The sequence below is a fragment of the Eutrema salsugineum genome, unplaced genomic scaffold (genome assembly GCF_000478725.1).
Source record: "Eutrema salsugineum unplaced genomic scaffold, Eutsalg1_0 scaffold_10, whole genome shotgun sequence".
Classification (NCBI taxonomy): Eukaryota; Viridiplantae; Streptophyta; class Magnoliopsida; order Brassicales; family Brassicaceae; genus Eutrema; species Eutrema salsugineum.
The window spans coordinates 2,288,133-2,301,111 of record NW_006256908.1 but is presented as its reverse complement, the minus strand read 5'-3'; the positions used below and the strand labels follow the sequence as shown (position 1 = coordinate 2,301,111).

Sequence of the window (12,979 nt, the reverse complement as noted above, 5' to 3'; positions counted from 1 at the left end):
ATGGGCTTGTGAGCCAGCTATGTACTCTTTTTCCTTATCTCAAGTTTTGTCCCAATGGGTTTTCTTGAGATAGGTTTTTAATGAGGCATAGTTTGGATCACCTCACATCTAAGCCCATTCAGCCGAGCCCAAGGAAAGAAGAATAGGAGCGTGTGAAGAAGAGTTTGCATTCAAACTTGGCCAGCTTTCAAAGAACTAGTTCCTAGACGCTTTAATGCTTTGTAGACTAATCTGTTCTTCTCTTTATATTCTCTTGTAAACTCTCTTTTGAGACTATCTTATCTTTTATCAAAATCTTTTCTAAGTAAGATCAAACCCTTTCTTGATGGTGTGTTATATCCTTCAAGACCCCTTTCGATTCATCTTTGGTGTGTAATATCCTTAGTTGTTTCGGAAATCAATTCATCAAGGGACTTCTGCAACCCTTGGAGTTTTATCAATCCCACAAACCTTGAAACAACCCTTGTTTGCAAGGCTATCCTTTTAGATCCAGTTTAGTGAGTGTCGATTTCAGGGAGAATTATATTAAGTGGTATCAGAGAAAGGACTCAAGCCGCTGGATAGTCGAAAACATCAGGTTGTGTCTTACCCTTGATTTATCGATTATTTCTGTGTTTTAAAAGTTTGATCATCATCATCATTCAATCGAATCTGTTACTTGTGGATCACTGCATCAAATCGATTTAGATTCATTAAGCAAGATCAATTATCTGTGAACTAGTTGCTGTTTTACATCAAGTCGGGATAGATCTAAATGACCTTTTAACTTCTAGTTTCGGATCTGTGTTTTGCAAACCTGACTTTTCGCATTCAAACTATCGAAAATGATTTCTTGTGGAACACGAATAGTCACTTTTGTTCTGTGAAACGATCAACGACTTGTTGCTGGTGATTCTATGTTATCTGTGTTTCAGGAATGATGAGTGAGCAACAAGAAGAGTCCAGTGCTAATGGTGTTAACAAGCTATATATGGAGGCGATGTTGGCCGAAGTTAAGAAGCTTGTGTCTGTGAGTCTTGAAGAGTTTCGACAGAAATTCAAGAGCAAACTAAAACAAAGGCTAGCAAGGATAAGAGAAAGGATCTAGGGAAAGAGCTTGAGGAAGTTTTGGAGCCGACTAGACCTCTCAGAGATGATGCGGCCACAGATTATTACGGCCCCGTTAGTAGTTCCTCAAGAGACAGCCGACGAAGGCAAAGGCGACACAAGGAGGATCGAGTTCAAGAAGGTTTTGGAGGAGTTAAACTCAGGATCCATCCTTTTCACGGTAAAAACGACCCTGACGCCTACTTAGAGTGGGAGAAGAAGATGGAATTGTTGTTCAATTGCCAACAATTCGCAGGGATTAATCAAGTAAAGATAGCCACTACCGAGTTTTACGATTATGTTCTTTGTTGGTGGGATCAGGTTGTTACAACTAGAAGAAGAAATCAGCAGTTTCCGATTGATAACTGGGAGGAGATGAAATCTCTCATGAGAAAAAGGTCCACTACCATATAGAGTTGCACCAAAGACTTAGGCGGCTCACACAAGGCAACCGATCCGTTGAAGATTACTATCAAGACATGGAGACCTTGATGCTACGAGCTGATATCAGAGAAGATGCTGAAGCCACTATGTCTCGATTCTTAGGAGGGTTGAACAGAGAGATTCAAGACAAGCTAGAGATGCAGCAATATGAGGAATTAGAAGATATGTTGCACAAAGCTATCCTCATAGAACAACAACTCAAGAAAAGAAGCACCAAAACCGCTTATGGAGTTGGGACAATACCTATTAAACCGAGGTATTCTCGAGAGGAGTAGCCGAGTTCAGTATCAAAAGAAGAGAAGCCAACTGGAGTCTCTAAGGAAGAACCTAAGTCATTCACTTCAGTATCTGATAACCGCAACAAAGCTGTGGGGTCGACAAGAACCACAGACGTCAAGTGTTTCAAGTGTCTTGGGAGAGGACATTACGCCAATGAGTGTTCCAATAAGAAGATCATGATACTCAGGGATGATGGTGAATGGGAATCAACAGCTGAATCTGAAGCCGAGTCTCATTCTGATCATGAAGAGCTGCCGGCTCAAGGTTCCTTACTTGTATCAAGAAGATCTCTAAGTGTTCAAGCCAAAGCCATGGAAGAGGAGCAGAGAGAGAACCTATTTCATAGCCGATTTCTTGTGCAAGGAAAAGTTTTTAGCCTCATCATAGATGGAGGCAGCTGCACAAATGTAGCAATTCAAGAGATGGTTCGAAAGCTCAACCTAGTCACGAAGAAGCATCCTCGACCTTACAAGCTCAATTGGCTGAACAATGATAGGGAATTATAGGTCAACAGCCAAGTCATGGTTCCTATTACCATTGGAGGATATGAAGACGAGATACAGTGTGATGTGTTGTCCATGGACGCAGGACACATACTTCTAGGCAGACCATGGCAATCAGATTGAAAAGTTATACATGATAGCTTTACTAACAAGTATTCATTTGTTTTTAAAGGCAGAAATACTACCCTCATACCTTTGACACCTCAAGAAGTCTACCAGGATCAAATGCAGCTAAAGAAAAAGACAAAACCGCCTACTAAAGCGTCTAACTTCTACTTAAAGGCTGGTGATGTCAAAAGATCTCTTAACTATAATCAACCGTTTCTTTTATTTGTGTTTAAAGAGGCTCTCACCAACATGACTAACCTCACACCAGTTTTTCCGAGTAAGATTCAAACTCTTTTGCAGGAATACAATGATGTCTTCCCCGAAGATAATCCTAAAGAGTTACCTCCTTTTAGAGGCATTGAACATCAAATTGATTTCATCCTTTTACTTTATTGCCTAATCGCCCTGCGTATAGAACCAATCCGGTTGAGACAAAGGAGTTACAAAGACAAGTTGATGAACTAATGGAGAAAGGACACATTAGAGAAAGCATGAGTCCTTGTGCAGTACCGGTTCTGCTTGTGTCCAAGAAGGATGGGAGCTGGCGAATGTGAGTATATTGCAGAGCCATCAACAATATTACTGTAAAGTATCGCTACCCTATCCCTAGACTAGATTATATGTTAGATGAATTGCATGGCTCTAGCAATTTTTTCTAAAATTGATCTTAAAAGCGGATATCATCAAATTAGAATGAATGAATGAGATGAGTGGAAAACTGCATTTAAGACCAAACATGGCTTGTATGAATGGCTCGTTATGCCATTTGGTTTAACTAATGCACCTAGTACATTCATGAGATTAATGAATCATGTCCTTAGAGCATTCATAGGGATCTTTGTAGTTGTCTATTTCGATGATATCCTCGTTTATAGCAAGAATCTAGATGAGCATGTAATGCACTTGAGAACTGTTCTAGATGAGCTAAGAAAGGAAAAACTATATGCCAATCTAAAGAAATGCACCTTTGGAACAGATAACCTTGTCTTTTTAGGTTTTGTTGTAACTGCAGATGGCATTAAGGTGGATGAAGATAAATCAAGGCTATCAAAGACTGGCCAACCCCTAAAACTGTCGGTGAAGTTAGGAATTTTCATGGCCTGTCCGGATTCTATCAAAGATTTGTTCAAGATTTTAGCACCATAGCCGCCCCTCTCACAGAAGTTATCAAAAAGGATGCCCGATTTCAATGGGGAGAAGCTCAAGAAGCCGCGTTCAAAGCTTTGAAGGATAAGTTCACTAATGCCCCTCTATTATCTCTACCTGATTTCCTTAAAACTTTTGAAATAAAATGTGATGCTTCAGGTATAGGAATCGGAGCCGTGCTGATGCAGGACAAGAAACTGATTGCTTTCTTTAGTGAAAAGCTTGGAGGAGCCACCCTCAATTACCCAACCTACGACAAAGAGCTGTATGCTTTGGTCAGAGATTTACAAACATGGCAACATTACTTGTGGCCTAAGGAGTTTGGCATTCATACTGATCATGAATCCTTCAAGCATCTAAAAGGGCAGCAAAAGCTTAATAAGAGACACACAAGGTGGGTTGAGTTCATTGAGACCTTTCCTTATGTCATCAAATACAAGAAAGGTAAGGACAATGTAGTTGCTGATGCATTTTCTCGAAGGTTTCGAACAACTTAAACTTTTATATTCATCTGACTCGGATTTTCAAAACATTTATGAGTCCTGTGCCAAGTTTGCTTCGGGTTATTATCATAGACATGATACGAGCATGGACGAGGTGCGAACTGAGGGTCAGGCCGGAGAACTAGTTCAGGTCCGGAACCAAGACCAATTGGCCGACCTAAGCGAAGTGGAGGTTCAGGACGGAAAGCCAGACGAAGTGGACGACCCAAGTGCGGATTTATTCGAGCTCACTGGTCCAATAACGCGGTCTCGGGCCAAGAAGTTAGCTATGGCCGTTTGGAGGTTATGCACCGAGCTGAAGGCCAAGTTTACGGACGCTACACTAAACAACCGAGCTGTAACGCTTTTAACCTACTCGGACGGTGTAGCTCCTTAATACTCTTTTTCCTTGCATCCGGGTTTGTCCCACGGGGTTTACTGGATGGGGTTTTAATGAGGTTAAGGGGCCACATCTCTCTTATCCAAAGTTAGTTAATAGCCGTTACGAGAAGTTCAAGGATCACTCGCGAAAGGAGCTGAAGGGACATTCAACGGGACCCGAGTGGTCATTCAACTTATTTAATGCTTTCATTTAATTTTCTTGTCTTTTGCACTTCTTTTACGACTCTATATAAAGAGCCAGACTCCTTTGTATTTTGGTCATTCACTTTTCATCAATAAAATTGAGATTTTCTCTTGTTCTTTCTGAGTTTTCTTTCTTAGGTGGTTAGCCTTGAAAGTTTCTATTTGGTTTATCGAATTCAATCCATAGGATTCGACGCAGCCTTCATTTACATCTTGTTTCGATTTCGTTCAAAGTAGTTTAAGGGCAACAGGATTTTTGAGATCAAGTCTCACGCCTGTTCATCCTTTACCCGCGAGATCTACACTTGGTGTTCTCCATCCCCTCGACCAGTTTCTGTTTCTCGCGAGCTGGGCCTAAGGACCTTCGAGACAACCTCTCACCCCTTAGCATCTCTCCGATCAAACTGACTTTGGCCGAGTTTATCAACCTCTACCAAGCAATCAAGTGCAAATCCTAGGGAGATCGTATCAAGTGGTATCAGAGCCCACTTGCTTAATCGGTAGTGTTTATCTATCTCTTTAAATTCCGTCTTTGCTCATCTCATCTTCTCTATTTACGTTATTAAAAAAAAAAGATAAATTGAAAAGTCCATTTAAAAAAAAAAAAAAAAAGTTCAAAAGTCAAAAAAAAAAAAAAAAAAGGAAAACCGTATTCTGTACTACCTATCTTTCCTTATTCTTCTCCTTCCAAACATTTGATAAACCAAGGGAACCTAGAGGCAGTCATCGTGAATCGATTAACTCCTTTAGACCCGGAAGAAAATCTCTTGTGGGTTTGTGAAATTAATAAGAGAGCGAGTGAATCAAAGAGGGAAACACTAGTAAGGATTTTTACTAACAAGTTTGTTCTTTTTTGCGAGGTACGTGCATGTCATCTGACTTTTCTTTGAGCGAGTGCGATTTCTACACCTTCAAAGACGGTAACCACGTTCACTGGTATACTCCCAAAGAGATAGAGGCCAAACTCAACCAGATCACCGAAATGATGGAGCGTATGAGTCAAAGGATGGATCGGCTTGAAGTTCCGCCAAGGCAAGAGGAGGCTAACAATCAAAACCGCGAGGAGCCAATGCAACTTAAACTTTTATATTCATCTGACTCGGATTTTCAAAACATTTATGATTCCTGTGCCAAGTTTGCTTCGGGTTATTATCATAGACATGATACGAGCATGGACGAGGTGCAAACTGAGGGTCAGGCCGGAGAACTAGTTCAGGTCCGGAACCAAGACCAATTGGCCAACCTAAGCGAAGTGGAGGTTCAGGACGGAAAACCAGACGAATTGGACGACCCAAGTGCGGATTTATTCGAGCTCACTGGTCCAATAACGCGGTCCCGGGCCAAGAAGTTAGCTATGGCCGTTTGGAGGTTATGCACCGAGCTGAAGGCCAAGTTTACGGACGCTACACTAAACAACCGAGCTGTAACGCTTTTAACCTACTCGGACGGTGTAGCTCCTTGATACTATTTTTCCTTGCATTCGGGTTTGTCCCACTGGGTTTACTAGATGGGATTTTAATGAGGTTAAGGGGCCACATCTCTCTTATCCGAAATTAGTTAATAGCCGTTACGAGAAGTCCAAGGATCACTCGCGAAAGGAGCCAAAGGGACATTCAACGGGAGCCGAGTGGTCATTCAACTTATTGAATGCTTTCATTTAATTTTCTTGTCTTTTGCACTTCTTTTACGACTCTATATAAAGAGCCAGACTCCTTTGTATTTTGGTCATTCACTTTTCATCAATAAAATTGAGATTTTCTCTTGTTCTTTCTGAGTTTTCTTTCTTAGGTGGTTAGCCTTGAAAGTTTCTATTTGGTTTATCGAATTCAATCCATAGGATTCGACGCAGCCTTCATTTACATCTTGTTTCGATTTTGTTCAAAGTAGTTTAGGGGCAACAGGATTTTCGAGATCAAGTCTCACGCCTGTTCATCCTTTACCCGCGAGATCTACACTTGGTGTTCTCCATCCCCTCGACCAGTTTCTGTTTCTCGCGAGCTGGGCCTAAGGACCTTCGAGAAAACCTCTCACCCCTTAGCATCTCTCCGATCAAACTGACTTTGGCCGAGTTTATCAACCTCTACCAAGCAAACAAGTGCAAATCCTAGGGAGATCGTATCAAGTGGTATCAGAGCCCACTTGCTTAATCGGTAGTGTTTATCTATCTCTTTAAATTCCGTCTTTTCTCATCTTATCTTCTCTATTTACGTTATTAAAAAAAAAAAGATAAATTGAAAAGTCCATTTTTTTTAAAAAAAAAAAAGAAGTTCAAAAGTCAAAAAAAAAAAAAAAAAGGAAAACCGTATTCTTTTCTACCTATCTTTCCTTATTCTTCTCCTTCCAAACATTTGATAAACCAAGGGAACCTAGAGGCAGTCATCATGAATCGATTAACTCCTTTAGACCCGGAAGAAAATCTCTTGTGGATTTGTGAGATTAATAAGATAGCGAGTGAATCAAAGAGGGAAACACTAGTAAGGATTTTTACTAACAAGTTTGTTCTTTTTTGCGAGGTACGTGCATGTCATCTGACTTTTCTTTGAGCGAGTGCAATTTCTACACCTTCAAAGATGGTAACCACGTTCGCTGGTATACTCCCAAAGAGATGGAGGCCAAACTCAACCAGATCACCGAAATGATGGAGCGTATGAGTCAAAGGATGGATCGGCTTGAAGTTCAGCCAAGGCAAGAGGAGGCTAACAATCAAAACCGCGAGGAGCCAATGCAACTTAAACTTTTATATTCATCTGACTCGGATTTTCAAAACATTTATGAGTCATGTGCCAAGTTTGCTTCGGGTTATTATCATAGACATGATACGAGCATGGACGAGGTGCGAACTGAGGGTCAGGCCGGAGAACTAGTTCAGGTCCGGAACCAAGACCAATTGGCCGACCTAAGCGAAGTGGAGGTTCAGGACGGAAAGCCAGACGAAGTGGACGACCCAAGTGCGGATTTAATCGAGCTCACTGGTCCAATAACGCGGTCCCGGGCCAAGACGTTAGCTATGGCCGTTTGGAGGTTATGCACCGAGCTGAAGGCCAAGTTTACGGACGCTACACTAAACAACCGAGCTGTAACGCTTTTAACCTACTCGGACGGTGTAGCTCCTTGATACTCTTTTTCCTTGCATCCGGGTTTGTCCCACTGGGTTTACTGGATGGGATTTTAATGAGGTTAAGGGGCCACATCTCTCTTATCCGAAGTTAGTTAATAGCCGTTACGAGAAGTCCAAGGATCACTCGCGAAAGGAGCCAAAGGGACATTCAACGGGAGCCGAGTGGTCATTCAACTTATTTAATGCTTTCATTTAATTTTCTTGTCTTTTGCACTTCTTTTACGACTCTATATAAAGAGCCAGACTCCTTTGTATTTTGGTCATTCACTTTTCATCAATAAAATTGAGATTTTCTCTTGTTCTTTCTGAGTTTTCTTTCTTAGGTGGTTAGCCTTGAAAGTTTCTATTTGGTTTATTGAATTCAATCCATAGGATTCGACGCAGCCTTCATTTACATCTTGTTTCGATATCGTTCAAAGTAGTTTAGGGGCAACAGGATTTTCGAGATCAAGTTTCACGCCTGTTCATCCTTTACCCGCGAGATCTACACTTGGTGTTCTCCATCCCCTCAACCAGTTTCTGTTTCTCGCGAGCTGGGCCTAAGGACCTTCGAAACAACCTCTCACCCCTTAGCATCTCTCCGATCAAACTGACTTTGGCCGAGTTTATCAACCTCTACCAAGCAAACAAGTGCAAATCCTAGGGAGATCGTATCAAGGGGTATCAGAGCCCACTTGCTTAATCGGTAGTGTTTATCTATCTCTTTAAATTCCGTCTTTTCTCATCTCATCTTCTCTATTTACGTTATTAAAAAAAAAAAAGATAAATTGAAAAGTCCATTTTTTTTTACAAAAAAAAAGAAGTTCAAAAGTCAAAAAAAAAAAAAAGGAAAACCGTATTCTTTCCTACCTATCTTTCCTTATTCTTCTCCTTCCAAACATTTGATAAACCAAGGGAACCTAGAGGCAGTCATCGTGAATCGATTAACTCCTTTAGAACCGGAAGAAAATCTCTTGTGGGTTTGTGAGATTAATAAGAGAGCGAGTGAATCAAAGAGGGAAACACTAGTAAGGATTTTTACTAACAAGTTTGTTCTTTTTTGCGAGGTACGTGCATGTCATCTGACTTTTCTTTGAGCGAGTGCAATTTCTACACCTTCAAAGACGGTAACCACGTTCGCTGGTATACTCCCAAAGAGATGGAGGCCAAACTCAACCAGATCACCGAAATGATGGAGCGTATGAGTCAAAGGATGGATCGGCTTGAAGTTCAGCCAAGGCAAGAGGAGGCTAACAATCAAAACCGCGAGGAGCCAATGCAACTTAAACTTTTATATTCATCTGACTCGGATTTTCAAAACATTTATGAGTCCTGTGCCAAGTTTGCTTCGGGTTATTATCATAGACATGATACGAGCATGGACGAGGTGCGAACTGAGAGTCAGGCCGGAGAACTAGTTCAGGTCCGGAACCACGACCAATTGGCCGACCTAAGCGAAGTGGAGGTTCAGGACGGAAAGCCAGACGAAGTGGACAACCCAAGTGCGGATTTATTCGAGCTCACTGGTCCAATAACGCGGTCCCGGGCCAAGACGTTAGCTATGGCCGTTTGGAGATTATGCACCGAGCTGAAGGCCAAGTTTACGGACGCTACACTAAACAACCGAGCTGTAACGCTTTTAACCTACTCGGACGGTGTAGCTCCTTGATACTCTTTTTCCTTGCATCCGGGTTTGTCCCACTGGGTTTACTGGATGGGGTTTTAATGGGGTAAAGGGGCCACATCTCTCTTATCCGAAGTTAGTTAATAGCCGTTACGAGAAGTCCAAGGATCACTCGCGAAAGGAGCCAAAGGGACATTCAACGGGAGCCGAGTGGTCATTCAACTTATTTAATGCTTTCATTTAATTTTCTTGTCTTTTGCACTTCTTTTACGACTCTATATAAAGAGCCAGACTCCTTTGTATTTTGGTCATTCACTTTTCATCAATAAAATTGAGATTTTCTCTTGTTCTTTCTGAGTTTTCTTTCTTAGGTGGTTAGCCTTGAAAGTTTCTATTTGGTTTATTGAATTCAATCCATAGGATTCGACGCAGTCTTCATTTACATCTTGTTTCGATATCGTTCAAAGTAGTTTAGGGGCAACAGGATTTTCGAGAACAAGTTTCACGCCTGTTCATCCTTTACCCGCGAGATCTACACTTGGTGTTCTCCATCCCCTCAACCAGTTTCTGTTTCTCGCGAGCTGGGCCTAAGGACCTTCGAAACAACCTCTCACCCCTTAGCATCTCTCCGATCAAACTGACTTTGGCCGAGTTTATCAACCTCTACCAAGCAAACAAGTGCAAATCCTAGGGAGATCGTATCAAGGGGTATCAGAGCCCACTTGCTTAATCGGTAGTGTTTATCTATCTCTTTAAATTCCGTCTTTTCTCATCTCATCTTCTCTATTTACGTTATTAAAAAAAAAAAAGATAAATTGAAAAGTCCATTTTTTTTTACAAAAAAAAAGAAGTTCAAAAGTCAAAAAAAAAAAAAAGGAAAACCGTATTCTTTCCTACCTATCTTTCCTTATTCTTCTCCTTCCAAACATTTGATAAACCAAGGGAACCTAGAGGCAGTCATCGTGAATCGATTAACTCCTTTAGAACCGGAAGAAAATCTCTTGTGGGTTTGTGAGATTAATAAGAGAGCGAGTGAATCAAAGAGGGAAACACTAGTAAGGATTTTTACTAACAAGTTTGTTCTTTTTTGCGAGGTACGTGCATGTCATCTGACTTTTCTTTGAGCGAGTGCAATTTCTACACCTTCAAAGACGGTAACCACGTTCGCTGGTATACTCCCAAAGAGATGGAGGCCAAACTCAACCAGATCACCGAAATGATGGAGCGTATGAGTCAAAGGATGAATCGGCTTGAAGTTCAGCCAAGGCAAGAGGAGGCTAACAATCAAAACCGCGAGGAGCCAATGCAACTTAAACTTTTATATTCATCTGACTCGGATTTTCAAAACATTTATGAGTCCTGTGCCAAGTTTGCTTCGGGTTATTATCATAGACATGATACGAGCATGGACGAGGTGCGAACTGAGGGTCAGGCCGGAGAACTAGTTCAGGTCCGGAACCAAGACCAATTGGCCGACCTAAGCGAAGTGGAGGTTCAGGACGGAAAGCCTTACGAAGTGGACGACCCAAGTGCGGATTTATTCGAGCTCACTGGTCCAATAACGCGGTCCCGGGCCAAGACGTTAGCTATGGCCGTTTGGAGGTTATGCACCGAGCTGAAGGCCAAGTTTACGGACGCTACACTAAACAACCGAGCTGTAACGCTTTTAACCTACTCGGACGGTGTAGCTCCTTGATACTCTTTTTCCTTGCATCCGGGTTTGTCCCACTGGGTTTACTGGATGGGATTTTAATGAGGTTAAGGGGCCACATCTCTCTTATCCGAAGTTAGTTAATAGCCGTTACGAGAAGTCCAAGGATCACTCGCGAAAGGAGCCAAAGGGACATTCAACGGGAGCCGAGTGGTCATTCAACTTATTTAATGCTTTCATTTAATTTTCTTGTCTTTTGCACTTCTTTTACGACTCTATATAAAGAGCCAGACTCCTTTGTATTTTGGTCATTCACTTTTCATCAATAAAATTGAGATTTTCTCTTGTTCTTTCTGAGTTTTCTTTCTTATGTGGTTAGCCTTGAAAGTTTCTATTTGGTTTATTGAATTCAATCCATAGGATTCGATGCAGCCTTCATTTACATCTTGTTTCGATTTCGTTCAAAGTAGTTTAGGGGCAACAGGATTTTCGAGATCAAGTCTCACGCCTGTTCATCCTTTACCTGCGAGATCTACACTTGGTGTTCTCCATCCCCTCGACCAGTTTCTGTTTCTCGCGAGCTGGGCCTAAGGACCTTCGAAACAACCTCTCAGCCCTTAGCATCTCTCCGATCAAACTGACTTTGGCCGAGTTTATCAACCTCTACCAAGCAAACAAGTGCAAATCCTAGGGAGATCGTATCAAGTGGTATCAGAGCCCACTTGCTTAATCGGTAGTGTTTATCTATCTCTTTAAATTCTGTCTTTTCTCATCTCATCTTCTCTATTTACGTTATTAAAAAAAAAAAAGATAAATTGAAAAGTCCATTTTAAAAAAAAAAAAAAAAAGTTCAAAAGTCAAAAAAAAAAAAAAAAAAAAAAAGGAAAACCGTATTCTTTTCTACCTATCTTTCCTTATTCTTCTCCTTCCAAACATTTGATAAACCAAAGGAACCTAGAGGCAGTCATCGTGAATCGATTAACTCCTTTAGAACCGGAAGAAAATCTCTTGTGGGTTTGTGAGATTAATAAGAGAGCGAGTGAATCAAAGAGGGAAACACTAGTAAGGATTTTTACTAACAAGTTTGTTCTTTTTTGCGAGGTACGTGCATGTCATCTGACTTTTCTTTGAGCGAGTGCGATTTCTACACCTTCAAAGACGGTAACCACGTTCGCTGGTATACTCCCAAAGAGATGGAGGCCAAACTCAACCAGATCACCGAAATGATGGAGCGTATGAGTCAAAGGATGGATCGGCTTGAAGTTCAGCCAAGGCAAGAGGAGGCTAACGATCAAAACCGCGAGGAGCCAATGCATATCCGCCGGGATCAGAACTTTGAGCAAGAGATGGAAAATCCATTTTACGCGGATAATCACTCATCCGGAAGCAGCCGAGTCGGGCCGCGAGGCAACCGCGGTGCACACCGAGGCCGAGCTGGAGGAGACCGCGACCGAGGCAATCTTTTTCCTGCCAGAAATTACCGACGTGAAGGAGGACGACCTCAGCGACCAGTCCATGAACGACGAGCAGCCGAACAGGCTCGAGGACGTAATGACAACGACCTAGGAGGCATGAAACTACGGATTCCCTCTTTCTACGGGAAGAACGACCCAGATGCTTTCCTGGAATGGGAAAAGAAAGTGGATATCGTGTTCAATTGCCAGGATCTGTCGGAGAGAAAGAAGATCAACTTGGCGGCTTCCGAGTTCAATGGCTATGCTATAGACTGGTGGGACCAGATCGTGACCAGCCGACACAGAAACGGAGAATGACCGGTGGAGACTTTGGATGAGATGGCCACCCTCATGCGACAGCGGTTCATGCCATCCCACTATCATCGAGAATTACATACTAAGCTTCGGAGACTCACGCAAGGAACCAAATCCGTGGAGGATTACCATCAAGAAATGGAGCGCTTAATGCTCAAAGCCGACGTATTCGAGACGGAGGACGCGACCATGGCCAGGTTTCTAA

The 12,979-nt window shown here is 42.0% G+C and overlaps 1 protein-coding gene across 1 annotated transcript; it reads left to right on the top strand.

Moving 5' to 3' along the window:
* Positions 1-1,565: 1,565 nt before the first annotated feature.
* On the top strand, positions 1,566-4,445 carry LOC112081489. Its single transcript, XM_024148247.1, has 8 exons — positions 1,566-1,786; positions 1,997-2,234; positions 2,316-2,373; positions 2,485-2,758; positions 2,836-2,970; positions 3,242-3,522; positions 3,726-4,047; positions 4,142-4,445. Exons 1-8 carry the CDS (start codon positions 1,566-1,568, stop codon positions 4,443-4,445), a joined length of 1,833 nt encoding a protein of 610 aa, XP_024004015.1.
* Positions 4,446-12,979: the final 8,534 nt, after the last annotated feature.

Excerpts from the sequence above, each read along its gene's own strand:
- LOC112081489 (XM_024148247.1), top strand. The coding sequence starts at position 1,566 with ATGGAGACCTTGATGCTACGAGCTGATATCAGAGAAGATGCTGAAGCC. Across the intron at positions 2,759-2,835 it reads CCCGAAGATAATCCTAAAGA|AACCAATCCGGTTGAGACAA; the intron begins GTTACCTCCTTT and ends CCCTGCGTATAG. Across the intron at positions 2,971-3,241 it reads AAGGATGGGAGCTGGCGAAT|AGCATTCATAGGGATCTTTG; the intron begins GTGAGTATATTG and ends TCATGTCCTTAG.